We start from the raw sequence: 25,728 nt of genomic DNA, 5'->3' as shown, positions 1-25,728 counted from the left end.
TGTAATTGTTAGTGGAAGTTTTAGGGGAGGCAGACAAAAATTGCTATGTGTATTTTTAAATTTAGTGTGTATTTCGGCTTTTTTAATGCGTGAAAACGGCAGGTACCCAGCTTACCTGGGCTGATGGGTAGTGGCATTGCAGTGTTGCTGTAAAATCTACCTAGATGTGGAAGCACACGATTAAACACCACGATAAGATTCAAATACTTTAGAGTCTCAGGAAAACATAATGAAATTCCAGTACTCTTTTCTCAAAACCAGGACGATCCAACGAAATCAGAGACAGGTGGCAACCCTAATTCCACCCTTCATAATGATAACTGAAACTGAAATGCTGTTCATCTTTAACGTTACGCACAGAATGTGTAGGTCTATCAGAACCGCCCTTTGCAAAACAAACCATTCAGTTATTATGAGAGGGGAAACCCTATTACACAAACGTGTGCCACCTAAGGCAGGTGTTCAAAATGCAACACCCATTACAGTAAGACTGTGCAATAACACAGCACACTTTTTTTTTCAACAAATGAATACATATTTACAATGGCAGAATACTTGCGAGGATACTATTCCCACATAGTTGGCAATATGTGCACACGCAGCAACTGAACAATCAAAATAAAAAAAGTACTAACTGAACTCAATGCCGGGCCTGCGGCAAATACTCCCTCCCGCTGGGCCGAGCCGGTACTCTTGTGACGTTGCGTCACTTCCTTTCTCCCCTCTGCCTGCCATCTTGCTTCCCGCGTGTGTGTGCTTTTCAGTCAGCGGGTCAGTGCGGAGCTATTAAACCTCCACGTACCTGCACAGTCACACCGAAGCCCGGCTGTATAAGGTAAATACAACCCGGGACAATCCCCGGCCAGAACGTGTCGTTGAAGGTCGAGAATACAGGGGGGGAACGCGGGGGTTTTGGTGAAGGGGGGCCGGGCCGCAGTGTGATAGGCCCCAAACGCAGTGTCTGTAGCGGACACAGAGCGTGCTGACATCAGTGTGTACTTTATTTAGGGTAAATCATACATTTGGTTGAGGGCTATGATTATATTATTATATCTCTAGTTATTAATTGATGTACTGTTGCCTCTGTGGGTAATATATGGATGTTTGGATAGAAAAAAGTGTTCTGCCTGTTTCATATTTCATCGGCAGCAAATTGCTCAAAACAGCCTTGACAAATGATGTGTGTTTTTATTTTCATTCTAGTTATGTAATCACATTCACCCCAGCGGTAGGCTTTATTGGATTTAGTGCTGTTGTATTTGAACTCAACATTACATACATGCATTAATGGGTTGTGTCAATTGGCTTCTAAATGTATAGGCCCTGTCAATAACTTCAACATAATCTGCTGCAAAACATCGCTGTTTAGGTAGTTGTCGTTTGGTAGCGAGTATAGTTTGATGTGTGGTTATGCATTCGTTACTAGACATCAAAGCGATATTGTTTTGAACTGCGAAGCACGTTTTTTTGTTTGGTTTTATAACTGCCTGTATTGTGTGTTTGCTAGTAATGCCTCTTTGTATCGGTGGTTACACCCAATGTGTCAAAGTGGATTTAATCTTACTAATACATAATGCTTTGTGCCATTACGGTAAAACTGTAAGTAAATGTAGCACCTTGCCCCAGGTAATCGTGTTTTTTTGTTATTGTTTTTGGTAGGCAGCTTAACCCACATCAAGGAGATTTATAAGTTTGGTTTACCCTTAACTTATGTTTAACGCCATAGCTATGGTGTGATGTTGTAGTTACAGGGTGCTATTCAGTCAATTAAAGTACAAAGCTGTTACTTCCCAATTTGTCCAACCATTAAAATCGTTTTGTAAATTAAAACCTTGCTATTGCAAAAATTGGGCTGTTGCCATAGACTGACTTTTTGAAATTGGTTTGGACTAAGGTGAATTTACATGTATGTAGTATTCTGTTCAGAAAGCTGCCTTGCACATTATTTTGTTTGGTTAACAGGCTATTGGTGACCATTTCATCAATGTCTTGTTTAAAATTATTTTAAAAAAAGTACACTTGCTTTACAGTTGTCATTTTTTTTTTCAGATGAAAGAAACAATCATGAATCAAGAAAAACTCGCTAAACTCCAGGCACAAGTCCGCATTGGCGGAAAGGTAAGATCTTTGTGGCCACACCTTAGGTTTAGTAGTGTTCTGCAGAGTCAGTCAGAGTTGCTTGTGTCCTGAAATATCCACTGCTGAAACACCAGTGACTAAAGACAGTAGACATTTATAGAAGATCATTATATTGCATTTTGTGATTAACAAGTCAAGACCAGTTTAAGTACTCAGTAAAGAGTTAAAGTTTGTTTGAATTATTCCTATTGGGCAGTCTTGGTTTGACAGACATGAGAATACTTGCTATTTAATTATATTGTCTAAAAAAATTGTATTACAAATTTCAACACTTGTGTACTTAATCTAGACCTATGTAAGCAGAATACAAATTGCTTCTCAAAGTATTTTTGATCAAATTGTTGCAATTGTAAACAGTGAGTAATTATAAATGAATATTTAACTTTTTGGTGTAGTGTTACCTGACTGTTTAATGTGTTTATTTTTGTGAAGGGTACAGCCCGCAGAAAGAAGAAGGTTGTCCACAGAACAGCAACAGCAGATGACAAAAAACTTCAGTTCTCCTTAAAGAAACTTGGAGTCAACAACATCTCTGGCATTGAGGAGGTAATGCTGTAAATGTGTGAATTCTTGTGAAATATTTGCTGATTTAGGAACATTTTACTTAGTTAAAATCAAGCATGTTGTGGATAGCCTGGCTCATTGGTAATAAAATAGGAGTCCTTCCACTAATTTGGATTTGGTGATGTTGTGATGCTTCTCGAATGCCCCAGGCTTGCAAGAGGATTCAATATTTCTGTTTTTTTCTGGGCAAAAAACAATAAAGCAATGTTGCATATTCTTTACAAAAGCAGTTTACGCAATAGTTATAATTGCAGTATTTTACAGGATTTTGCTTTTTGCCTACCCAGATCACAGTGGGATGACCAAGACAAGTGCTTATCTCCCTGACCTCATGTGATATCGACTCTCACTTAGCTTCTGGGAATTCTGGGTACACTATCTGTAGTTATAACCTGAGGGGCAAGACACTGAAGTTTATGTATATTCTTAAAGGTAGAATCTTGTCTGCCAGATCATTACAACTTGAGAGTTCTATCTCTGGGTAGCTACTAGTCTCAATATTAAGATCAGGACATGTTAGCAGGGCAGTGGGATTGAGAGATGCACATACCCAAAAATACTTGTGTGCCTAACTTGTAGTATTTTTTTTTTCTATCATTTGTAGGTGAACATGTTCACAAACCAGGGAACAGTCATCCACTTTAACAACCCGAAAGTGCAGGCGTCTCTAGCAGCCAACACCTTCACCATTACAGGTCATGCTGAGACCAAACAGCTGACAGAGATGCTGCCCAGCATCCTTAACCAGCTGGGAGCCGACAGCCTGACCAGCCTGAGGAGACTGGCAGAGGCTCTGCCCAGACAATGTAAGTTGGTTGAAATAGTTTGGTACACGTCTGTTTTTTTTATTTTCCAAAGAAACATTAGGCCTGTTTAGTACCCAAAATGCTGAAAATGGCAGAGGGAATTTGACTGGTATAATGTAAGAGACCACCTATGGAGGTTTACTTTTGTCCTAGATCAGTTTGTGATCATCATTTCAGTTGAGATGTCAAGGCAAACGTGTTTGTCTTTGTGTTATAATAGCTTTGCTAGTAGTGATGGCACCAGACAAGCAACGTTTTAGAATTTGTGAAAATATAAGGGACTTCATTATGTCTCGTTATTTCAGCTGTGGACGGGAAAGCACCACTTGCCGCTGGTGAGGAAGATGATGATGATGAAGTTCCAGGTTAGTATATTGATGAATTGAATGCATACATTTCCCAATGCACATTGTTGCTGTATATCTGAAATGTGGCCTAAAACCATGTCTTACGAATATAGTAATCCGCCCTAAGCGTTTATCCACCATGATCAAGTTCTTGAGCAATGTTCGTTTATTATTGAACAGAGATTGTAGATCCTACCAAAGTTTTCATACACTGTTTTATGTGCTCTGTGCACTACCATGAGCTGTTCAGTGTGTTGATATGTAAATAAATCCTGTTCATCTGTGGGGCCTATCAACTTCAACCTCCGTCTCGATCACCTGCCTTTCATTCAGCAGCGAATGCACACACCCACGTGGCAGACAGCTACTCTGTTACAAGCATTAACCCTTTGCAGTCCATTTATTCAGCGCTTGCTCTTTTCACGCGTGCTGTTTTTTTTTTTTTTTTTTTTTTTTTTTTTTAAGATTAAAACAGGGTTAAAAGTAGGGATGTACCGAATCCAGGATTCAGTTTCGGCCCGAATACTTAGGATTCGGTGAACCGAATCCTATATCCGCCCAGACGCACATCCATTTTAATACATCTCTCCAATGTGTTTAGCTCTTATTTAAATAAGACACGAATCGGGTATCAAATGTAACTTTTGTATTTAATAATAAAAGCTGAATCTCAAAACAATAATTGTGTGAATGTAGTACTTGTTAGTGCTGTGTATAATGATTGAAAAGAGAATTCATTCATCCAACCTTTCCGCCCTTGCTCTGGACCCACACATTCAGATATGTGACAGATTACTGTATGGCAAACGGTATCCGTACCTGGTGATGAATTGTCAGACCCATGGCAAACCTGTTTTCATAAAACTAAATCTATCAGGGATGACTACTGTAATGATTGAACCCAGGATAAAGTATAAATTCTATTGTTCACACTTTCAAGATCATTATTGTAGTAGGAATTCTGTTTTTACATAACAGTGGGTTTCCAATTTGGAGAGCTATAGTAAACAACTTCATAAAGTGGTAACTTGTTTATAATATTTATTTCTTTCAGACCTTGTTGAGAACTTTGACGAGGCTTCCAAGGACGAGGCAAACTAAATATCACCCAGAAAGGAGACTCACAACTTGAATTGGTTGCATGAAGCTGCTATTTTATATTTCAGTGACTTTATTTTGTAAATGTTTTCTTTTTGTACGGTTCCCTTTTACCGATCAACTATAAAGAATAATTTGAACATACAGTATTGGAAACTCCAGTCTTGCAGCTCTTGCTTTCTCTCATACATTACAGTAACATAAACTTGACGTAACTTTGCAGCCCGGTTAAACTGAACAAGTCTGGAATTTAAATTTGCATTTCATTAAAAACAGAAATGCCTAAACACTTTATTTTTGGTTTATTTATTAGAACTGTTTTTGTTTTAAAACATCACCTTTTCATTACCGTTAACTAACAATTGGCATGTCAATTGAAACGTGCAGGTAAAATAAATCGGTTATTGGTTGGTTTGAACAGTTCTGAGCACTGCTGTCAGTGCTGTGTGTTGGAGGCAGAATTATACTTTAATGATTATCTTGCAAGACTGGCAAGTAACCAATGGAATGTTCAAGCCAGTTGAGGTCCTAATGGCTGAATATGGAAGACGGCCCAATATAGGGAGACCGGCGCTAAACACACGTTGGAACAGGAAGGATTTAGGAACATGTTGATCTCGCAGCAGGAGGTAGCATGTGGTGCTGTTTTGATTGGCAAGATGTTGTGTGTGTGATGAATGTGTTGCATGCACATCTCTATTTGTGTTGCTGAGAGCAGATTTATGAACACCTGCCTAATGCACAGTATATACCAGTAACAGCTGGAAGTAGTGTTACAGCAGCAGGGACAGAAGATGGCTAGTTTTGACAATTGTTTTCATCGCTCCAGTCTGAACAGCAAGACTTTAGGATGCAGTCCCAGCCAGAGCAGGTTGGGCACTTCAGATCTGCAAATGTATTAACTTGATCTGTTACTAAATGTTTGGAATGTGACTTCTAATTTCTTTAAACAGAACATTTTGAAAAAGGTAAGAACATTGAATTGAGCAATTTGTTTCAAATCGCAATAGAAACCTAATTTCTACTTCATCCTGTGAAAGTACAAAAGTTTATCAACATTGGATCGTCTGTTCTCTGATTGTGAGAACATGAAAAACAAGGTGAGGTCAGCAGTTTGCCACAATCTCTGCAGAATGTAACTGAGAATTACCTGCTTATATTGTGCCTCACTTTGCATGATTGCAGGTATATACAGGTTTCTCCTAAAAAATGCTGTTACTTGGCCTTTTAAGTTTTTATAGCCAAACCAAAACAAAGTGAAATATATCAAATGTGTTATGGTAACAGCTTGTAATGCTGCTGTACTGTTAATTAAGTACATATATGCAGTTACCTGATTCATCAGAACAGTCACCAGTCATTGTTACCATTGCACACGTTGTCACTGCATGTTCATGTTCTCTTACCATTGCACACGTTGTCACTGCATGTTCATGTTCTCTTACCATTGCACACGTTGTCACTGCATCTTCATGTTCTCTTACCATTGCACATGTTGTTGTTATTGCACATGTTGTTGTTATTGCATAATCTCCAAACATTTATAAAACCAGTTACCAGTCAAACCCAAGCAATGCCAATATTACATTATCAACCAGCAAGCCGCCTGCATACACAATGTTAACAGGTTTTAAAAGCGGCAGTGATTTTAATGGGACCGGTATTAGACACAGATGACTTGAAGTAAGCAGGAGACACTGGAGGTATGTGCAAGATGTAGTTTAAGGTAAAGGCTGTGCAGTTTTATGTAGGACCTTCAGTTAAAGACTGTTCCTTGTAAAATGGCACAATGTGTGCTGCTGAGCAGCTGCCAAAACCTCAAGTCTTGAAAGTGTGACTGATATTAACATGAAGCTTTTAAATTGATGTTATTAATGAATAACCCATATTCCCTGATAATTTAAGGGAGACTGCCTTTACACCAAAGGCATGCTTATCATCCCTGTATATGTTGAAATATGAACTATGGTGCCATGCCTGATAAGAAATGAGGCTTAGTTACAAGTCTTTATTGGTAAGTATTCAATTGTATTAATGTCACTCAATGTCAGACCCTGCCTTAAATTAAAGGCATAGTCTACAATAAATGAATATATACCCTGAGTAATAAAATATTATTGTATCACTTGTTTTTAAACTTGCTAAAAAAAAGTGATTTTCAATTATCAGCAACAAATAGGGGGTCTCCTGGAAAAACTTGATAAACCACAACTTGGTTCTTTTTACACACTATATCCGAGCCATGTATGCTTTTTCCAACTGAATACATTTTTTTTTCTTAAAAATGAAATGTAGGAATTAAGCAAAATCAGTTGAATCTGAAAATGGGGGAAATTAAGACTTTCCAGGACATCCCCTCAAATTATTGGGGTAAATCCTGTTATTTAAAATAATGTTTTGGCTCTCAAACTGGCTCTCCATAGCAGATGATGTTCCGATGCCAAGATGAATTAGGTGGCACTAACCCCCCTCACCAGCATCTCTTTATGGACATGTAGGTTCTTTACAGGGAAAGAGGGTGAGGCACAAAACTTCTTGGTAGCAGTGGCGTTGATCCTTTTCAGCTTTAGATGACAGAAACAGTATTCTCTGTAATAGTTTGTCAGTACAGTAACTAATCAAGGCTAAATAAGTTACTGGTAATCAATTGTTCCGACCCCATAGTCGGAACAAGGCTCAACAGTAATCTAACACTTTTAGCACTGTGTGTATGCATTGTGTGGACGAGATAACGATTTGTAAAGACTGTCTATCTTCTTTTTCTTTTTGGGGAGCTAAAAACATTTCAGATTTCAATGTTCTACTTGAAACAGAGTAGATATCATCATCCTAAAGAAACAGCAATTCGAAACTCTAAACCGGTTTGAACAGCATAGTTTGTCACTAACATTGATACCCTCAAAGTCCATTGGGTTAGATATGTCAAGATCTTGACTCTAACATTTTGAAACCTTATTTACTGCTACCTATAAAGTCCCTTAAGTGGACCAAAACTTAATTTGAGTAAACCTTAGTTTGTATAAACTATACCTAAGACTAGTAACTACAGTAACTACTAAAGTTAATCAAACTAGTTGCGTCACGCTTTCCAGTAGGCTCTGAAAGCTTTTGTTTTGTTATGTTTGTGCTATTTTTAGGTTTCCAACGTCTTCAGTAATATTGGGAATATACTTCCGTTATTATGCATAGTTTACTTAGTAAACTAGCACTTCCCTTGTAGAGGTGCTACCCTATTTGAAAACCTGTGTCCTGTCTGCTTTTGTTAAGTGTTAAATTGCTTACAGGGATGTAGTTTCTGTCAGTTAACAGTGTATTCTGTGCTGAGTATCTCAAGCCTCTGTCCAATGGCCTTCTGCACTGCTGTTGCTTGGGTAGTGACCTGACAACACTAACCCCTCTTCAGAATTCCTCAGGTGTGCTGTACAGGCCAGTACATCAGCAGAGAAAACGCATCTTTATAATCTGCTATGATTTGTGATTCAATAATAATATTCAAAGTAACTTGAAACTAGATTGCCCAACTATATTCATTTAAAGTAGAATTCCTGTAAAGGAAATCATGTTTGCAAATTGTTTTTAAAAAATATAACATTGTGGTTGGCCGAACATGTACAAGTCAAGCTAGAGATACCTACATGAAATGTGAATAGCTTCTAATGCATCAATTACAGTAAAAGTGAAGACAAAGTCAATGGGATGGTTACAATTGCCTGGGGTGTGTGGGGGGTTATAGTGTGGTTTATAAAATAAAATACAACCCATGACATCTAGTAAAGAGATTACACACATATGTATACAACAGATATATCTCTAAAGTCAACATTATCTCCCTTCTACAGAGGCAAGGCCTGCTTTATAACAATGCCTTTACGTCCAGGTATTTCTTTTAACGGATAGGCATTCATAGCCCATAGTGTAAGAGGTCACTTAACTGTGCTTCTTCACTCTGTGCAATAGTAACTGTTGTTTCTAAATACAGACACGCACAAATATGCCCTGAGGACTAAGTTCTGCAAGGTTTAATTAAAAAATGTTTAGATTTTTTTAAATGGAACCTATGTACAGTACTTCTGGTCTTTTCAGACAGTCTATTTCTTAATGTAATTTACAATGTTAATAAATAGTATTACTCCCATAGTCTAGGCTAGTATTAACATGGCCACTGTATATGTGGTATTTGCACGTTCTTAAATTCAGTCAACAATGAAACACAGTAACATTTTATATATTATATATATATATATATATATATATATATATATATATATATATATATATGTGTGTGTGAGTATAGATTTTAGCACATGGAAAGTACCCAAATGGCAAATAGTATAATCACTCCACAAGTCCTGTTTATACTGCATTGCTCTGAAGACCAGCGAAACAGCATTATCTGATAATGAATTGAAAGGTTTACAGTGACACCAAACAGGTGGACATTTAGAAGTCTAATAAGTCCAACATAAATAACTTTTTCCAAACATGATCGTGTTTTCAGTGATTTCAGCTGTATCAAATATGCCAACAGGGATAACTGGAAAAGAAATACGCAGCATAGGGAAATATGATTTAATTATATTAACACAGACACAAAATAAGAGCACAGCAATGGATCTGCCTACCTTTGCTGAAATGGGCTTTCAAATAAATTTGAGGTTTTTAATTACAAAAGAAGATGACATTTAAAATAAGCACAGACAAATGAATGTGAAACATGAGGGAAAATGTACATCTATTTCAAAAGGGTACAACCCCAGTACAGAATAAAACCAGATGAATGTTTAAACATGACACACCTCTTTCTCACAAACAGTTGATAATTTTTATACACAAGAAAGATGTAAGAAAGAGGTATCTATTAAAACAAGGCTCACTGGCCTCTCAAAACCCTGCTGTTTTGTAGAAGTAAGGTTTTGCGTATTGGGTAATTTACTGAAAGTCAGCATGTCTGGTAAATCATAAAAACAAAACCTACAGTCACAGTACTAATTATACACAAGCCCCTATACAGTTGATTCACTAACTGCTTTTCTGAACATGAACTGCTGTATTAAGCATGCTGTCTTTTAGTTACAGTTGCCAAATGCAGTGGTGGGTTTTCTATTCGACGTGGCTCACTGTGAGCTAAGGAGAAACCCACCCATCTTGCCTTATATGATAAAATCTGAAATGAAACATGATACAATTGTGAGCTGCATAGGTAATAAATTAAGCAAATGGTAATAGGTTACTCCTGATATCAGTACTACTGTATGACACAATCTCTGAATTACAACTACAGAAACACCCTTATAAATACAAGAGGCCCCAAAACGCAGACTAAAATTGTGAAAGAAAATCCACTGAAAGCTTGAATCCACTGGGAGTCAGCCCTCATCTCTGCTCCAGTGGCATCTCTTACACTGGTCAGGCAATCCACCAACTTATTAATGCAGTAATAAATAATTCAGTAATGTAGAGCAAGTATTGATGTTTGCCCAGGAAGTTCACATTTCAAACAACTTTCAGAAAAAGAAAAAGCAGCGTATCCATCTTGAACTGATTTCATTAAAAAAATCACAGCAAGGCAAAAGAATTCCAATTTGTGACAGCCTCTACAGAGAAGACTCTTAATAACACTCGAGATGCCTGCTGTCTGGTAGATTACTCATTCAAAAATAAAAACCACCACTATTCACAAATGGTTGTTTCAGACATTTCTGAAGGGGACATCAACTTTATACTGCACTATAAGTAGAAGTCACATAATGAAAAACTATCCATCTTTGAAATCGATATCCAAAACACAAAAAACATGCAAAACTTCTCCCTGTTGTCTGCAGCAAGTGCACATTGTGTATATGCAACTTGAATCTCTCTTCCCTGGTCCTCTTCATTCTGTGACACCTTGCAAAAGCTTTAACAGGTGGGCTTCCATCACCTGTTGAACTAATGAAAAGAAAAAGGGAGCTGTTAACATTTTCTGCCTCGGTACAGCAACCTGTTTATATCAGAGTACACACTTCCAAGCACAGTACCAAAAGTGTTTACTACAAACAGCATTCCCTGCTTCATCAGAGGTCATCTAACAAAGTACAGGCTGGACCCAGCCCAGCTTAGCCCAGAGATCATATGGATTCACAATTATGGAATTAATTCAATAGCTATAACACCTTATGTGCTTAATCATTCTGCACCTATATGCAGTTTCAGCCCGGTTTCCCCTTGATTGTTATAGTCATGCTAACAGTAATTTGCATTGTATCTTGGAAACTAATTTTTACAAAATGTCTACATAAAGAGTTTCTCAAAGGTCTGGTGGGACCAGAATCCTACAACCATCTTTTCCTGAGGGAGGGAGAGGGAGAGAGTCAGTTAACACATGAAGAGCTACAGCGCTGAATATCACCAAGCTAAATATTTCCAATGAAAGAGACAGTGCAGCTGCTGGCAGGAGTACAAGCTCCTGATAAGGGAGTGCTCGTATTTATAGTCAACTTGCTAATGCTTCTTTATCTACTGTTGAAGTATTAATCACACTGTGTAGCTACTGAAGCGACCAGGCTGATAATCACCGTTCCTGTGCCCCATTGCCACAGCCATGTCCATTGCGTTGAATCCAGAGTCAGTTTCCAGGGTTGGGTCTGCTCCACTCTCTGCAAGGGAGAGCAAACCAGATCTGGTCAAACAGGCAAGAGCATACAGTGTGTTCATGATCTGACAATCTGTTTTTAGTACTTACCGAGGAGGACTTCCACACACCGAACGTGATTCCCATGTACAGCATACAGGAGAGGTGCCCCCCCATTCTGCATCAGACACATATTGGGTATTACGATAAGAGGGGAAAAATGGATGAATGCATTTACAGACTACAAGTTTACCATAAAGCACTTAGTAAACATGCATTTCCATTTTGAAAAAATAGTTATCTATTTGCATGCCTAAACAGCAGATCCCTAAAACTCCCAGATATCATTTGTATGGTAAGTTTACACAAGCAGCCGTTTATACAGCATCTTGGGAAGCTTTTAGTTTTACAAAATGAAAATATAAAAACACAAAAATGTAATTATTCTTCCCAGAGGCCATATGGTGAGCCTCGCTGTAAATAAAGAAACTGTGTGCTACACAGTCATAGGCAATATTTCGTTTCTTATACGCAAAACAGAATAGAGCAGCAATGATCTTACCCAGTCATACTCATTTACATCCACACCACAGTCTATAAGCATTTTCATAATGTCAGTGTACCCCTTACTGCAGGCAAGTGACAGTGCACTCTCCCGTCCCTTTGCTAGGACATTAGGGTCTGCGCCCTGCAAAAAAGTAATAGAGGCAAAAAGATACATTGAAATTAAAAGTCATCCAAGGTTGTGCAGTCTTAGGGTACAAGTTACAACAACTTTATTGTAAAATTATTCTGTCAAGACATCCCAAAGCACTGTAGATAATGAGCACAAAGCTACAGTTTTAAAACACAGGCTTTAAACACTGTGTAACTGAAAAGACGCACACATCCTGTGCAGAGTCTAACTCTGCTCCACCACTGAACCAAGATCTTGAGACTGCTGGGCAGGACTAGGGACATATGGAATGATATTATACACAGAGTGTCTGTTATAGTCTAAAATGAGTGTGTTTAGGATTGTGTGTGTACCTAGAATATACTGGTATGCCATATAATGTTATTAAGGCCATGCTTCCACCTTGTTATGCTTCTGTGGCACAATAAACTCAAGTGGTTCCCTCAGGCTTACTCAGTGATTCAGCGTTTAAGCAAGGATGCTCTAACACTACAATGAGAGCTTCAGCATTATCAGGATAATAGCAGACACAATACCAACTAAGATCTCTTGCCCCTGATGATCAGCCAATAGATCCGGACACATCATACACAGGTGACGCACAGAAGAGCAGACATGGAGATTGGGTCAGCCTTACATTCTGAAGTAGAAACTCCACCACGGCAATCTGTCCATGAGCTGCAGCCCACATGAGTGGAGTGAAGCCCTCCTCGTCCTGCAGGTTGATCACGGGTTCTGTTTCAAGGAGAGTACAGAATACTTTCAGTTGCATTATTAAAAAAAAAAAAAATCAACGATCAAGGCTGCTAAACTGTAGCCTTTAAAAAGTAGAGAAGAACACAATGAAAGAGAAGCTACCGTTAAGACATTGTGTGATAAAAACACAATCAGCTGTAAAACTACAAAGATCCAGCAGTAGTTTATTCTATTTGGGGGGGTACAGATGAAAATGAGGTAAATCAAAATACTTGAACCTACTTTATGATAGACTTCTAGCTACTGTATTGTACTGTTATGAGGTTAATAAGGGGGTCTAAAAGCCACATGGTGGGAAACATGGGCAGGTCTGTGAAACCAACACAGGCCAGTCACTTTGAGGCAGTTCAGATGTTGCCTTGAAATTGAGGTTGATTTGTGATAACATTTACAGAGCAGAGACATTGCACATGCTACTACATAACCTAGCCTCTCATAATGCATTAAAAGCTTTGTAGGGAACTATGCTTCAGTAATCATTTTCTTGTCCAGTTACTGGTAAGGAATTAACTGTAATGTGCCACCATTGTTCAAGTTCCGTTACCTTGCTCAATACGGCTGGGAAGAAACACCATTTCCCCTTGGGCTGCAAGCTGGTGAATGGAGAGAGCTGCAACAAAGCAAAATTACAATGTTAAATAGTTTGGAAACAATGAAGATCTTCTGGGAAAATAACAGGCTATTGCCAAACTACTCCCAAATGCATTTGATTTCACAGGTCCAGTACCGTATCAAACTGCTTGTATTTACAAAATGATGATGATGTTATCATGTATCTGTTTCAGACAGTATACTGAAATTATATGCAAACTTAAACAATGCAGTGAAAGCTCCAGTTCTGTGTTAATTCAGTAAAGGGATACCTACAGTGCACAAGTAAGGGAGTGGAGGAGACTTCATTGCCCCGGTGCTTGTTTGTTAGGGTGGTGGACTGTTTGATTGGAGAGAAGTGTTTTGTTGTTGATGGTGTGTAGACGTGTCTTACTTGAATTCCAGGAGATGGAGAAGTTTGAATGTTGCATTCAGCTGAAAAGGGGAAAAAATGGTTTGAATGCCACCAAAAAGTTCCAGGAGTTGCAGAAAATAGATACTCTTTAAACACTGCTATAAGTCTAATTGGTGACTGTTGCAGAATCCACAGCACTCCACTTTACCTTGTACCAAATGCTGGGGAGAAAAGGTTAATTGAACTGACCTTTAAACAGTACAGACGCTACCTCCAGGTCGGAGTTCACCTGGTCCTGAATGTTTTTACTCTCCTCCTCGTTCAGGGACTTTACGAAGCGGGAGCACACGTTCATGTCGAAACGATTCGGCAGGATGAACTTTATGCCCATGGCCACATTCTGAGTTCCCCCGTCCTCTCCACTGCCGCCCACCTGGTGCTCCGCTTTGATGCTGGTCATGTCTGGTAAAACGCAGATACCGTCCATCTCTTCCTGAACTAACTGGCACCCTGCACTCTGATCCTGTGAAGCCATAGTGTTCTCTGCTTATGAACTCCACCAAGGCATTACTTAGCCAACAGCTTCTTGCTTTTCCTCTGAAGTTCAGGGCTCCAGTCAAAGGAAGTAGAAAAGTAATCTAGAGATCGAAAAGATAAATACAGATGTGTTAAAAAACAGGAACTAGCAACAGCTATAAGAGAATTGAAGTTCACAAGAAATGTTTTAGGGAAACAGATGATCGCTGTATATTAATACGATAATAATTTTGTACACCATTACCGATACAGTTCATGGGCATGCCTCTATATGACAACATGCATTTCAACACCTGTTTCATAGTAAAATATATAATAGATAATAGCAATGCACTTTCATCTGGGATAATTTGGTGCTGCAGCAGAATTGTTTTTATCTGTTTTATTTGCTTATTTTTGTAATCTTTTTTTCTTCAATTGTTTTACTTAGATTTTGTTATCATTACTATGTATTATTATTATTATTATTATTATTATTATTATTATTACTACTACTACTATTACTTTGTAATTTTTACTACTTCTTAATGTTTAATACTTATTCTGTTTTAGCCGACACGTAAAGCACTTTGAGATACTGTGGTATGAAAGGTGCTATATAAATAAAATAAACGGAAATAAAATGGAATGTAATCCAGTCCTACTGATTCAGCATGGACTGAATTGGTCATATAATTTCAGGAAAGTAATAACTCCAAAAGCCCAAGGTGTAAGGGTAGACTTTAACAAAATTTCCATTGACACGTTACAACAACTTACACCTAGGCACTCTAACGCAATCCCACACTCTCCTTGCCTCAGTGTTTATTTTCACTTAGATGATGCTACCACGCTATAACTGCCTGACCAGGGTCCTCTGTGAGGCAGTGAAAGATAATATTACCTGTACTCAGCTTTGGGTCCTGAAGGGAAATTAACTAACCAGGCTTTGCTGTTTTGTGCAAATCTGTAGCAGTGTGCTCGCAAATTGACAGCACAGTCATTTATTATACAACAATGAAATAAAGAAAATGCTGGATTACTTGTTCAATCATTCTGATTACGTGTTTAAACATTAACATTGTGTTTGACTTTCTGGACCATGGTTAGTTTTTTTCACTGTTGATATCTGGTAACCCTAAACAGGCTTCTATAATGCATCACTATTTTGATAAATAATACCGATAAATTGCGTTTAGTAAAAACATACAATTGTATAAACTGGCAGCATAAGCAAGATTTGTTATATAGCGATTACTAAAACAGTAATTCATCCGGCGACATGGGCTAAATACGACCATTGTGTAATTTTAGTTGAACTAAACTAGCTTACGATATCATAAACCAACTCTCCTCGTCACCTAAAAGAGCTCGATTTTTAGGTGCTCCTGCCGACACACATAACATGAAACATTCCGCGGCAGAAATTAACCCGTGTCGATTAGAAAAAACGGTACATTTTGAAACACTGTATCATCGATTGCATTTTCCCATAAATAAATAAAAGCAGCACTGAATACAGGCGTAACTGTGAAAACGTCAGTGAACACAATCAACGTACCCGTCAAAATAAAACCACCTTCATTTTCCGTCCCATTGTTTTTGCTTCAGCCGGCAGACTGTTTTCCTGTTCGCGAAACGACTGCACATAAAGTTAATTGAAATAATGTACACATCTATGGATCAATAAAGTTTGCTGAAAGTCCCAACCGGAAACGCGACACGATCAAGATGGCTCCCTCCTTGTGAAAAGTAGTAACGTGAGGTTGCGTTAATGGCTTAAAAAATAAAATAAAAATAAAAAACGTTTACACGTTGTTTTATGTAACCTTTCTGGAAAGAATTTAGATAGCGTTCTGTAAACTATAACGTTTCCAGAAGGTGGAGAGACAAGACAGTAAGACTGTGTGCCGGAGCCCGGTCTCGAGTGAGTTTCCATTGCTCTGCTATGTTGCTTGCGGCCGCTTGGTGAGCACGCTGGAATTAAATTATTATATTTAATTGGGGGAACAGCTATAGTTTCTCATCTGCAAGAGGTAAACCATCCAAACGTATCATTGTACTGTACACACTTGCTTTATATATATATATATATATATATATATATATATATATATATATATATATATATATATATATATATATATATATAATATATAGACTGAGAGACAGAGATAGAGATGTGTGATTGCGAAGATAATAGCATGTTTAATGTTATTGTAATTCTACGGTATGCTATGTTACGCACGCTTCTTTTTGGTTTATTCAAGTTAGCAGTGGTTTACTTTTTACAAACTACTCACAACAACTAAATATTTTTGAACTCTGGAAACATCACGTCGGAATAAACGATTTTACGCCTAGGTAACAAGTGAATTGCACCGGTACCGACCCCATAAGCGAAAAGGACTTAACTTTTTTTTTTTTTTTTTTTTTTTTTTAACTTATACGATCAAAAAGAATTAAACTCTTTGATATTGAACTGAGACCCTTACCTCCATAAAACGTGGGACATCTTTGGATGATTCAATACGCCATATGAAGTGGTAGATCTCAAGCGAATATTAACTTTAGTGCAGAGATTGGAGACAAAGGTGTTCTGCAACTACATGATTTTGAATAGCAGAACGTGTAAGTTCTTGTTTACACAACACACCAAGCGGGCGTGTTTTTTAATTGACAAGAAACAATTGTTCAAATGTCAGGGGATCTCAATTCTCAGTTTTGACCAGATCTACCGACCTTCAATAGCAGTCGCATGGGATCAATTTTAGCCAGATACTTAAATATGAAAAATGATGACCAATAACAGATCTGTAATTTTCACATACAGTTTTAAATGTGGAATTAGTTATGTTGATTGACCCTAACAAGTTCTTGCAATAACCAGATGACCAAGTACAAATGTATAAATGCATATTGTTTGCTTGCAGTGTGTGTATATATACACCTACACACACACATACACATACCTGAATGATAGCTTCACTCTTCCGCGCTGTACAACTTTTTGGATCGGTCTCATCTTAAACTTAGGCATTTTTCTCCATAAAATCATCTGTGCACACAAATCAAATGATTTCCAAGAGCTGTGGGTCAAAAAAAATACTTGGCTTGTCCCCATGGAATTGAGTGTTTTATACTTTATACTTGCAGATTAGCCTAAATCCTGGAACATTGGGAGATTTCAAGAAGGAAGTGGAAATGACAACTTACAAACCATTAAGAGTTCAAAGCTACCCAAAGCTTGGAGAGAAAGTCACCCAAGACACCATATACTGGAAAAACTATAAGGTATAACCTGATGATTTCAAAACTTAAAGCTCACCTGGCTGTCTCTTACAACATGGTTCTGTCAAGACTCCATGTCAAGAAAGCAAGTACAGCCTTTGATGTTTCTATGGCCAATGTTATTCACATTTAGGGATTAATTTGGTCAACCTATACCTCAATGGGGTAAGCCACATTTTACAACACTGGGGAGTCACCCTGGATTGCAGCAAGCACCTGTTATCCCTGGAGTAACACTACAAATAAGGTGTTAATGCAGCCTAGGTTTTTTCCCAGTACTGTAAAATGCTCTAAAAAAATATCAATGTGGTTTATCCTGGCAGGTGTAGGTCATGGTCAGATCAACGCTATTCTAGTGACTGAGCACACCACCTGTCCCTTTCTTCTGCAATACCTGTTGGATAACAGATAGTGGAGCATTATTATAATGTAATGGTATATGATTATTTGAATCTTTTTACTTGCATTATTTTTTTAAATTTACATTCCATCACTTTTGATTAACACTTCAGCCTTTTTACATGACATCTGAAGCTCATGTTACTCCCAATAGCCAGTCACATGAATCTCAATAGCATCAGTCCGTTATTAAGTGTCTTATGTTTAGTTAAAATAGTACAGCTTGGAGCAGATGATACTTGTTGGATAGCGAGTATGGACTAAAGACTCTCAAAGTTACGTTATCCACTGTCAAACACAAGTAGGTCAGCTGCAGTATCTTGCTAATGCCTGACTAGTCCAATGCCAGGAAAATGTGGAAAAGTTGCACAGAATCTGTGACTGATTACTAGACCATTTTTTTTTTCATTTTACTTGGCAGACTGCAGTCCAGATAAAGGAATTTGGTGCAGTTACAAAAATCGACTTCTCTCCACTCTCACCATATAATTATGCTGTAACAGCATCTACCAGGGTAAGTTTATTTAGCCGTTATATACTTTATAAAGCAATATTATTTCTCCAGGTCTAACCCCTTTAAATATTTAGTCTCTACTGTGAAAGCCCTACCAGTGGCTAGAGCTTAAAAATGTATGTTTTTGTTCTGTAATCCAAAAGTAGCGTTTCCAATTGTGATGCAAGGATAGTTTCTTATTGCCTATTTTGGCATCTGTTTTGTTTTATTGTACAGATCCATATCTATGGCCAGTACTCTCAGGAACCAATCAAAACCTTCTCCCGGTTCAAAGTCCCAGCCTACTGCGGCACCTACAGGGACGATGGCAAGCTGCTTGTGTCTGGCAGTGAAGACGGGGTGGTGCGGCTCTTTGATATTGATGGGAAGGGAATACTCCGCCAGCTGTCAGGGCATACCAAGTAAGTAATGCTCTGTTTATTTACAAAGCATCAGATGAATTGCCTTGTGCTTTTAAAACTTGCCTGCTCTGCTCTAACCCCTATTTATATTCTGTTTACTCAATAATATACCTAAACAAGGGAGGTTGTGAAACCCATTTTGTTTGTTGGTTACTGATGTGCATCATTAATGCATTTGGCACTAATGATTATAGTACAGCATATCTAGTAAATTATTGAAAACTACTGCATTCGGACAAGGAAAGCTCAGGCACACTCGAGAGTGCGACTTTGTTGTGAGGGAAGCAAAGTTAAACATGAATTGTGTGTGTTTTTCGTAGGGCTGTACATGTAGCAGACTTCACATCAGACAAATACAGGATATTATCAGGATCAGATGACTACACAACGCGACTTTGGGACATCGCGAATTCCACGCAATTACTGTCCTACAGTGAACATACAGATTATGTACGCTGTGGGACCACGAGCAAATTGAACCCAGACCTTTTTGTTACAGGTAAGCGGGAATCGCTGTGAGAAAAGGCATTTGATTTTAGTTGCTATAGAGTTCAGTATAAATACATGTGTCTGGAACTGTTAATGCTTCTTTTTTTCTTTTTCTCTACATCAAGTTTCTTACTTGTGCTTTAGTAGTGCAAGTTATTCTGAGACCTACTATTTTTAGGCTAAAAGGGCAGTGTCAAGCTGCATAATAATAATAATAATAATAGTAATAATAATTAATTTAAAAAAAAAGTGCCTTCCAATTCCTCTAGATTCTGATAGTTTGTGCTATAGAATGTCCTAACCAAGTTTCATCACAATTCAATAAGCACTTCTCTATATGTACTGTATGTGAAAATATACCGGTGTTAGCAGTAATTAAATGGTGCTAAACAATGTCCTTGGCAGTTTTCATCACAATTGGATATTCGGTAGTTCTTGAGGACAAAGTGTTCTACAGAGCTTTAGTGCTTAGACCACATTTGATTTGTGAGTTATTTTAAACAGAACGTGTTTTTATTTTTTTCCGCAAGGTTCATATGATCACACGATAAAGGTTTTTGATGCAAGAACAGACAGCAGCGTGATGACAATGGACCATGGCCAGCCAGTGGAGAGTGTCTTGCTGTTCCCTTCAGGGGGGCTTCTAGTGTCTGCAGGTAAATGAAAAAACAATTGTGTTGCATAGAGAGGGCTCAGATTTCACAATCTGCACTTGCTTAGCTCACAGTAGATACCTGTAGCAGTCAGTTTAAGTGGCATTTCTGTTAGCTGAGCACTGTCCCTGTGTTGTGATGTTGGATTGTTTCCATTGTTCACAGGATTAACCACGTGCTGTTTGATGTTGTGAACGTGTCTCTCTTGTGTTTGTAGGTGGCCGCTATGTGAAAGTCTGGGACATGTTGAAAGGAGGGCAGGAGCTAGTATCTTTAAGAAATCATCACAAAACAGTGACGAGTCTATGTCTGAGTAGCTCAGGACACAGATTACTTTCTGGATCGCTTGACAGGTAGCTGGTAGAGTCCTCTGTTTTCAATTTGTGTGTTGTGTTGCATTTTGTAAAGTGATTTTAAAAAGTGAATTTTCTGCATATTCTGATTTTTTTTTTTTTTTTTTTTTTTTTTATTCTCCACAGGCATGTCAAAGTATACAGCACAACAAACTACAAAGTAGTTCATAGCTTTGATTATGCAGCATCCATTCTGAGTCTTGCACTAGCGGTGAGTACGCTGTGAAGCTGAGTACAGTTAGTGTACAAGATCAACATCTATGAAGATATACAAATTCTGTCAGCCTTGAAGATAGTTAAGCATCATAGCTTTGCTTGCCTAGTACATTCCCTTTTAAGGACGGGGCAGTGGTGAACTGGTAACTGTCATATCACCCAGGAGATGGCGCTGTTTTACAATTTCTTGGTTTAATCACAGAGGTGATGTGTTGGTTGAAATCAATTTGTAAACATCCATGAAGGCCCATAATTAATTCAGCGCAACCTAGTGTAAATGACGCTTTTTACCCTTTGTTGCAAATTGTAAAAAAAACCCCTCTAGTTTCACTGTCAGATTGCTGCTTGATTTTGAATAAATACAAATTCTCAGCCAACACCTAGCTAGAAAACAGATTTCCAACATGCTGAATTTTGTATAATGTGTCAAGAGTGGAAATTAGCAATGCTTTAACTATCTTTAACTGTAAAAGCTGCACACCTCAATAGAGGTCTAGGAAAGATAACTCTACTCAGAACTGCAGATAAATACTTCAGTATCGGTCTACGGTTTGTAATATATATTCATGCATACATATAGGTTTAATTAAATGTAATAAAAAAAATAACTATTCGCAAATGTCTGTACATTTAAGCCCCACACCACAGCAGTCTTAATGTGTTGCCATTAAGGCTGCTACACACCAGACACAATATGACAAAATGAATAGAACCTGAGTCTTGATGAGTGTCTTTCACTCCACAGCGGCATGACAGGCAACACAGGGTGACACCAGAGCAACGCAAAATAAATACAATTGAATCCTATTTTTTGTGATTTGTTGCACGACAACTAGGGAATTGGCCAATCAGAGAACAGCTTCAATGCATGTGGTCCAGCAGGGTGAAGTATCCAAAATGACACCTGACAAAGATTGCAGTTTTAAAGATACAGATCAGTTCAAAACATTGGTTAAGCCTGGTTTGTATGATTTATTGCCACATGTTGAAATACCATCAGAGAAGGTACTCATAATTACTACATCATGCTGACAAATGTGAAACAATCCTGATCATAGTTTTCTCAATAGCAACTTTTTATAGTTTTGTTGATTAGCAGTTTTCCAATCTGTTGCATCGTCTCCATGTTGCTTTTGGTGTGTGTGAACATGTAGCTGCGAAAGTATTTTGTCTTCCAAAAAATGGCATCGCGTCTGATGTGTGGTGGCCTTTACTCTGATATTGATGACTGATCACTGTAACAAACACAGTATCATTATAGAATGGTCCAGTATTGGAAAGATAACTCACTCAAAACAGCAGACCAATAACACTATCCTGGGTGTGCCACTGTTTCATTAGGTGTCTTTCCTGTAAAGTTGCAAGGTGTTTAATCTGTATTGCAGCCTGAAGATAAGGTGATTGTTGTGGGAATGACAAATGGAGTGCTGAGCGTTCGACACAAGAAACAAGCAGAAGACAAACTGGGGGCCGCAAATATACAGAGGAGGCGGCCAGCCTATCGCTTCTTTGTGAAAGGGAAGGACTACATGCCAAAGCAGGTAAGCTGCGGTCCAACTGAAAATGAAATCCGGAAAAGGACTGAAGCAAATCATGCAAAAAAAAAAAAAAACAATGTTAATTTCTGCCTCTTACCACTTCCATTTAATATGTAAAACTAAAACATAGGTCTTTTTTTGTCTTAAAGGATGACATTTTGGTCAGCAAACCAGTCAAAATACACTTGAAAAAGTATGACAGGCAGCTCAAGAGTTTTGAGGTGTCAGAGGCTCTCAACACAGTCCTACAGGTAAGATAAAGGTCTAGTACACCTGGAAGTACTAGATAGGATAAATATGCCTATAGCGCTATAGCACTTTTTTTTTTTAATGCAAGCCATACAAATAGAATATCTAACAGCGTTATGAAGATTGTCTGGCAATTTACATTTTCTGGTGGATAATGTTTGAAAGCCATGAATATAAATAATTGTTTTACATACATTATACCAATGAAGGTATTGGCCAAAAGGTTGGTTTGATTAACGCAGTGTCTCCTAGTTTGATGTCAGGTTTTTTGTTTGAAGTTCCGGCTGAGTTGCATGAAGCTGAAGGGATTGTGTCCAGTGCAGTGAGACCGGAGTGTTTGCAAGCTGCTCATTTGTGTGTTTTTGTTGAGTAGCCACACATCCGAGTGAAGAGCCCAGAGGTGACCGTTGCAGTCATGCAGGAGCTGAACCGCAGAGGCACTCTGAAGAGTGCACTTGCAGGTCGAGATGAGAAGAATCTCACAATGCTGCTCAGCTTCTTAATCAGGTACTTTCGTGTACAGTCGGGGGTGATGGGACGAGCTGTGTGCTGCGCAGACCAGCTGTGCTTATGCTTTCAGTTGCTTTAACCCTTAGCGGTCCATTTATTCAGTGCCTGTCAGACGCGTCAGATCAGGTATTTTCACACGCGCTGTTTATTTTACAAGCGCTGTTTTAAAGTATATATTTTTCAGAGCAAAACAGGTTTAAAAGGCAGTGGATGTCAAAAGGACATCAGTACTGCATCTCCAGCCAAGCCCTACCCCTTGTTCGCTGTAATTACCACATACCTCTTCATAGTAGTGAATACTGATAAATCCTCTCCTGATCACTCGTTTTATCACCAAACTCCTCAATAATGCAATCCAAATCATCGTTTTATTACTAGAACATCTCAAAAAGCTCTGCAAATGTCTGTGATATTCTTTGAGCGCTGGATGAAGAAGCAGCTATCTTCTTTATGTCCGTGTTATCTACGTGGTGCATGGGTCTATCGGATGCTCCCTTTTTTTTCGGCTTCGTTCGGCTCCTATTGATCTCATTTGGTCATTGAAAGGTTTTCTCTGCTTTCCGGAGAAAAAACAACTAGAGACCTGTGCTTTACGTCTTTTTGATGTCGGACTGGAAAGGGAAAATTGTAATGTAGGACCTGGTCTGACATAGGACCGCAAAGGGTTAATGCTACTAGATGATGTCAGACAATGAAGAGCAGAATAATAGCAGACAGGCTGTTAGCAAAAAGTGCAATAATCTCAATGAGGGAGGCCATCAGGGAGGCAATTGGCACAGTCAAGATAAACAGTGTGGAGATTATTTGCAGACCTTGCCAATACCCTTACATGCAGAAGCACTGCACTGCTGTGTGTAGCTCTCAAAGTGTGTGTTTCTTTGGTGGGGGGGTGTTGAATAATTAGATTTAGCTGGGTTTTTTTTGTTGTTCTAAATGTTTTGTATTTGTTTTACAGGCACATAGTTGATCCAAGGTTTGCACCTGTTTTAGTAAATGTGGCAGATATGATTCTGGGTAAGTGTCCAGTATTGGAACAAAACACTGAGCACCCGTGCAACACGCAGCACATACTTCTGTGTAAAGAGGACTGCATGGGCATGATTTGTAATTGGTTACATGCTGTGATTTAGTCACTATGGACAGGGCAGCAGATCTATAATACCTTGATGGCAAACTCTGGCAGGAGTTGTAGCCAGATGCCACTGCTGTTTCACTATCAGACAGCATTCCGCATTAACATTTCATATTCATCTAATCTAAAGTAATCTGCTTTTATCATTTAATTTAGTTTTTAGTAACAGTGTACCCTTTTAATGAATTACTTTCCTTCTCCTTGTTGCTCAGATATCTACATTCTGGTTGTGGGCCAGTCGGCAGTGATTGATAAACAGTTTGTAAAGCTGCAGGAGCTGATAGAGAAGGAGATTGATTACCAGGAGGAGCTGGTAGAGGTTCTGGGGATGATGGACACTCTGTTCGCTACCATGACTGCCAAGAAAGAGGCAGCAGCACCCGAGAGGAAACCCAACAGGCCTGTGGACGGACAAGAACCGAGCGTGACGATGGAGACGGCCTGACGTCCTGCAGTAATACACCTGCAGAAAAGGGGCTGGCCTTCAAACAAATACTGATACCGCCACTGGACAACTGTTCACACTGAGGTTACTAAAATACTGTCATATGTAACGATAAGACGGTACCCAAAAAGTTTCTAGGAGTTGTTTGCTACTATATAATGTACCGTTGCAAGATACACTGCCTGTGCTTTTTAATGCATCTTTTCCCCGTCGGTTCTGGGAATGCATTAAGCCAACTAAAGCCATTCTGTGTGTAAAGGAATTTATATTGTAGTGGAGCTGTGTTGTTTCTAAACATTTTGCCTTTTGATGGCTTTTTTTTTTTTTTTGGACAAGGACTATTTTATTATCAAAATAGTTAATTTACTGACTCCAGACAATGCAACAGTATATTGTACAAGAGTAAAACTTTGAATGAAATGGGAAATAAAATTGTTGTGCTTCTGTTATTTTACAAAGGTATTTTTAGTCTTTGGGTCAATACTGTTTTGCTGTGAAGTGTTCAATGTGTCTTCTCTCAAATCTTGAAACTCTGGCTAAACCCTGCCCCCAGTCCTGGTTTCAGAGCTGCCTTCAATCAAGTGTATTTATTAAACAATCAGGAGTTTGATATTAATCACATACTTCCTCTCATCACTGCAGGAACAGCTTCTATTGGTAAACCTACTGTCTCAGGAGAAGTGTGATAATTTCAGATCAGATTTATCTATGGTCTCTGTTTAAACTCCTGGTACCTGTTCATTTCAATAAGCCACCTATACAAGGAGGTTCAGAAACGCAGGTGCTGTCAACTATTCCTATTGTGTTTACCATGTAGGGTGTGACAGACTGATACAATTAGTGCATAAGGGGGAGCAGTTTGAATTCAAACCCTAAAAAGGATGCTTTTAAATAGTATACCAATTCTCTCCACCTGATGTCAGCATTGTACTGGCAAGGGTATGTTTTTATGGGGAAGAAGAATAATCCTTTCAGGTTGGCTAAATGTATTGAAAGTGAATTAGTTGCAATACATGTGCTGGTTTCTTTTATCCCAAGTTTGTGATTTAAAATATTCAAATGCATGTGACTAAACCAAAT

At 38.5% G+C, this 25,728-nt stretch overlaps 3 protein-coding genes across 5 annotated transcripts; 2 read left to right on the top strand and 1 right to left on the bottom strand.

The window, feature by feature from the left end:
- The first annotated feature begins 706 nt into the window (after nucleotides 1-706).
- LOC121305499 (transcription factor BTF3) lies at nucleotides 707-5,241 on the top strand. Its single transcript, XM_041237142.1, has 6 exons — nucleotides 707-835; nucleotides 2,050-2,118; nucleotides 2,572-2,685; nucleotides 3,308-3,509; nucleotides 3,815-3,874; nucleotides 4,911-5,241. The coding sequence occupies exons 2-6, from the start codon at nucleotides 2,050-2,052 to the stop codon at nucleotides 4,955-4,957; spliced, it is 492 nt and encodes a 163-aa protein (XP_041093076.1). The 5' UTR covers nucleotides 707-835; the 3' UTR covers nucleotides 4,958-5,241.
- A 4,432-nt stretch (nucleotides 5,242-9,673) lies between these two features.
- LOC121305488 (ankyrin repeat family A protein 2-like) lies at nucleotides 9,674-16,096 on the bottom strand. Its single transcript, XM_041237132.1, has 9 exons — nucleotides 16,020-16,096; nucleotides 14,192-14,580; nucleotides 13,864-14,022; nucleotides 13,541-13,606; nucleotides 12,878-12,975; nucleotides 12,127-12,252; nucleotides 11,676-11,742; nucleotides 11,509-11,589; nucleotides 9,674-10,882 (listed from the first exon to the last, which is right to left on the bottom strand). The coding sequence occupies exons 2-9, from the start codon at nucleotides 14,475-14,477 to the stop codon at nucleotides 10,827-10,829; spliced, it is 939 nt and encodes a 312-aa protein (XP_041093066.1). The 5' UTR covers nucleotides 14,478-14,580; nucleotides 16,020-16,096; the 3' UTR covers nucleotides 9,674-10,826.
- A 98-nt stretch (nucleotides 16,097-16,194) lies between these two features.
- Nucleotides 16,195-25,075, top strand: LOC121305466 (U3 small nucleolar RNA-associated protein 15 homolog). 3 transcript variants are annotated; one of them, XM_041237116.1, is made up of 13 exons: nucleotides 16,195-16,385; nucleotides 17,615-17,752; nucleotides 18,570-18,662; nucleotides 18,879-19,063; nucleotides 19,384-19,562; nucleotides 20,083-20,208; nucleotides 20,423-20,558; nucleotides 20,685-20,769; nucleotides 22,160-22,315; nucleotides 22,462-22,563; nucleotides 22,935-23,068; nucleotides 24,027-24,085; nucleotides 24,416-25,075. In XM_041237116.1, the coding sequence occupies exons 2-13, from the start codon at nucleotides 17,663-17,665 to the stop codon at nucleotides 24,646-24,648; spliced, it is 1,578 nt and encodes a 525-aa protein (XP_041093050.1). In that variant the 5' UTR covers nucleotides 16,195-16,385; nucleotides 17,615-17,662; the 3' UTR covers nucleotides 24,649-25,075. The 3 variants fall into 3 exon arrangements, with proteins under 3 accessions (XP_041093050.1, XP_041093056.1, XP_041093044.1); XM_041237122.1 differs by having other exon boundaries at nucleotides 16,195-16,426; XM_041237110.1 differs by having other exon boundaries at nucleotides 16,195-16,494.
- The last annotated feature ends 653 nt before the right edge of the window (nucleotides 25,076-25,728 follow it).

This window comes from Polyodon spathula, chromosome 2, assembly GCF_017654505.1.
Source record: "Polyodon spathula isolate WHYD16114869_AA chromosome 2, ASM1765450v1, whole genome shotgun sequence".
Lineage (NCBI taxonomy): Eukaryota > Metazoa > Chordata > Actinopteri > Acipenseriformes > Polyodontidae > Polyodon > Polyodon spathula.
The sequence above is the reverse complement of the archived record's forward strand: the minus strand, read 5'-3'. Positions and strand labels throughout refer to the sequence as shown.

Bases quoted from the DNA above. Each gene is read 5' to 3' on its own strand.
- LOC121305499 (XM_041237142.1), top strand. From the start codon at position 2,050: ATGAAAGAAACAATCATGAATCAAGAAAAACTCGCTAAACTCCAGGCA. The intron at 3,510-3,814 runs GTAAGTTGGTTG...TCGTTATTTCAG, and splicing joins AGAGGCTCTGCCCAGACAAT to CTGTGGACGGGAAAGCACCA. The intron at 3,875-4,910 runs GTTAGTATATTG...TATTTCTTTCAG, and splicing joins TGATGATGATGAAGTTCCAG to ACCTTGTTGAGAACTTTGAC.
- LOC121305488 (XM_041237132.1), bottom strand. From the start codon at position 14,477: ATGGCTTCACAGGATCAGAGTGCAGGGTGCCAGTTAGTTCAGGAAGAG. The intron at 12,976-13,540 runs GTAACGGAACTT...TCCTTGAAACAG, and splicing joins TCCCAGCCGTATTGAGCAAG to AACCCGTGATCAACCTGCAG. The intron at 11,590-11,675 runs GTAAGTACTAAA...TCTCCCTTGCAG, and splicing joins GTGTGTGGAAGTCCTCCTCG to AGAGTGGAGCAGACCCAACC.
- LOC121305466 (XM_041237116.1), top strand. From the start codon at position 17,663: ATGACAACTTACAAACCATTAAGAGTTCAAAGCTACCCAAAGCTTGGA. The intron at 19,064-19,383 runs GTAAGTAATGCT...TGTTTTTCGTAG, and splicing joins CAGCTGTCAGGGCATACCAA to GGCTGTACATGTAGCAGACT. The intron at 20,209-20,422 runs GTAAATGAAAAA...TTGTGTTTGTAG, and splicing joins GGGGCTTCTAGTGTCTGCAG to GTGGCCGCTATGTGAAAGTC.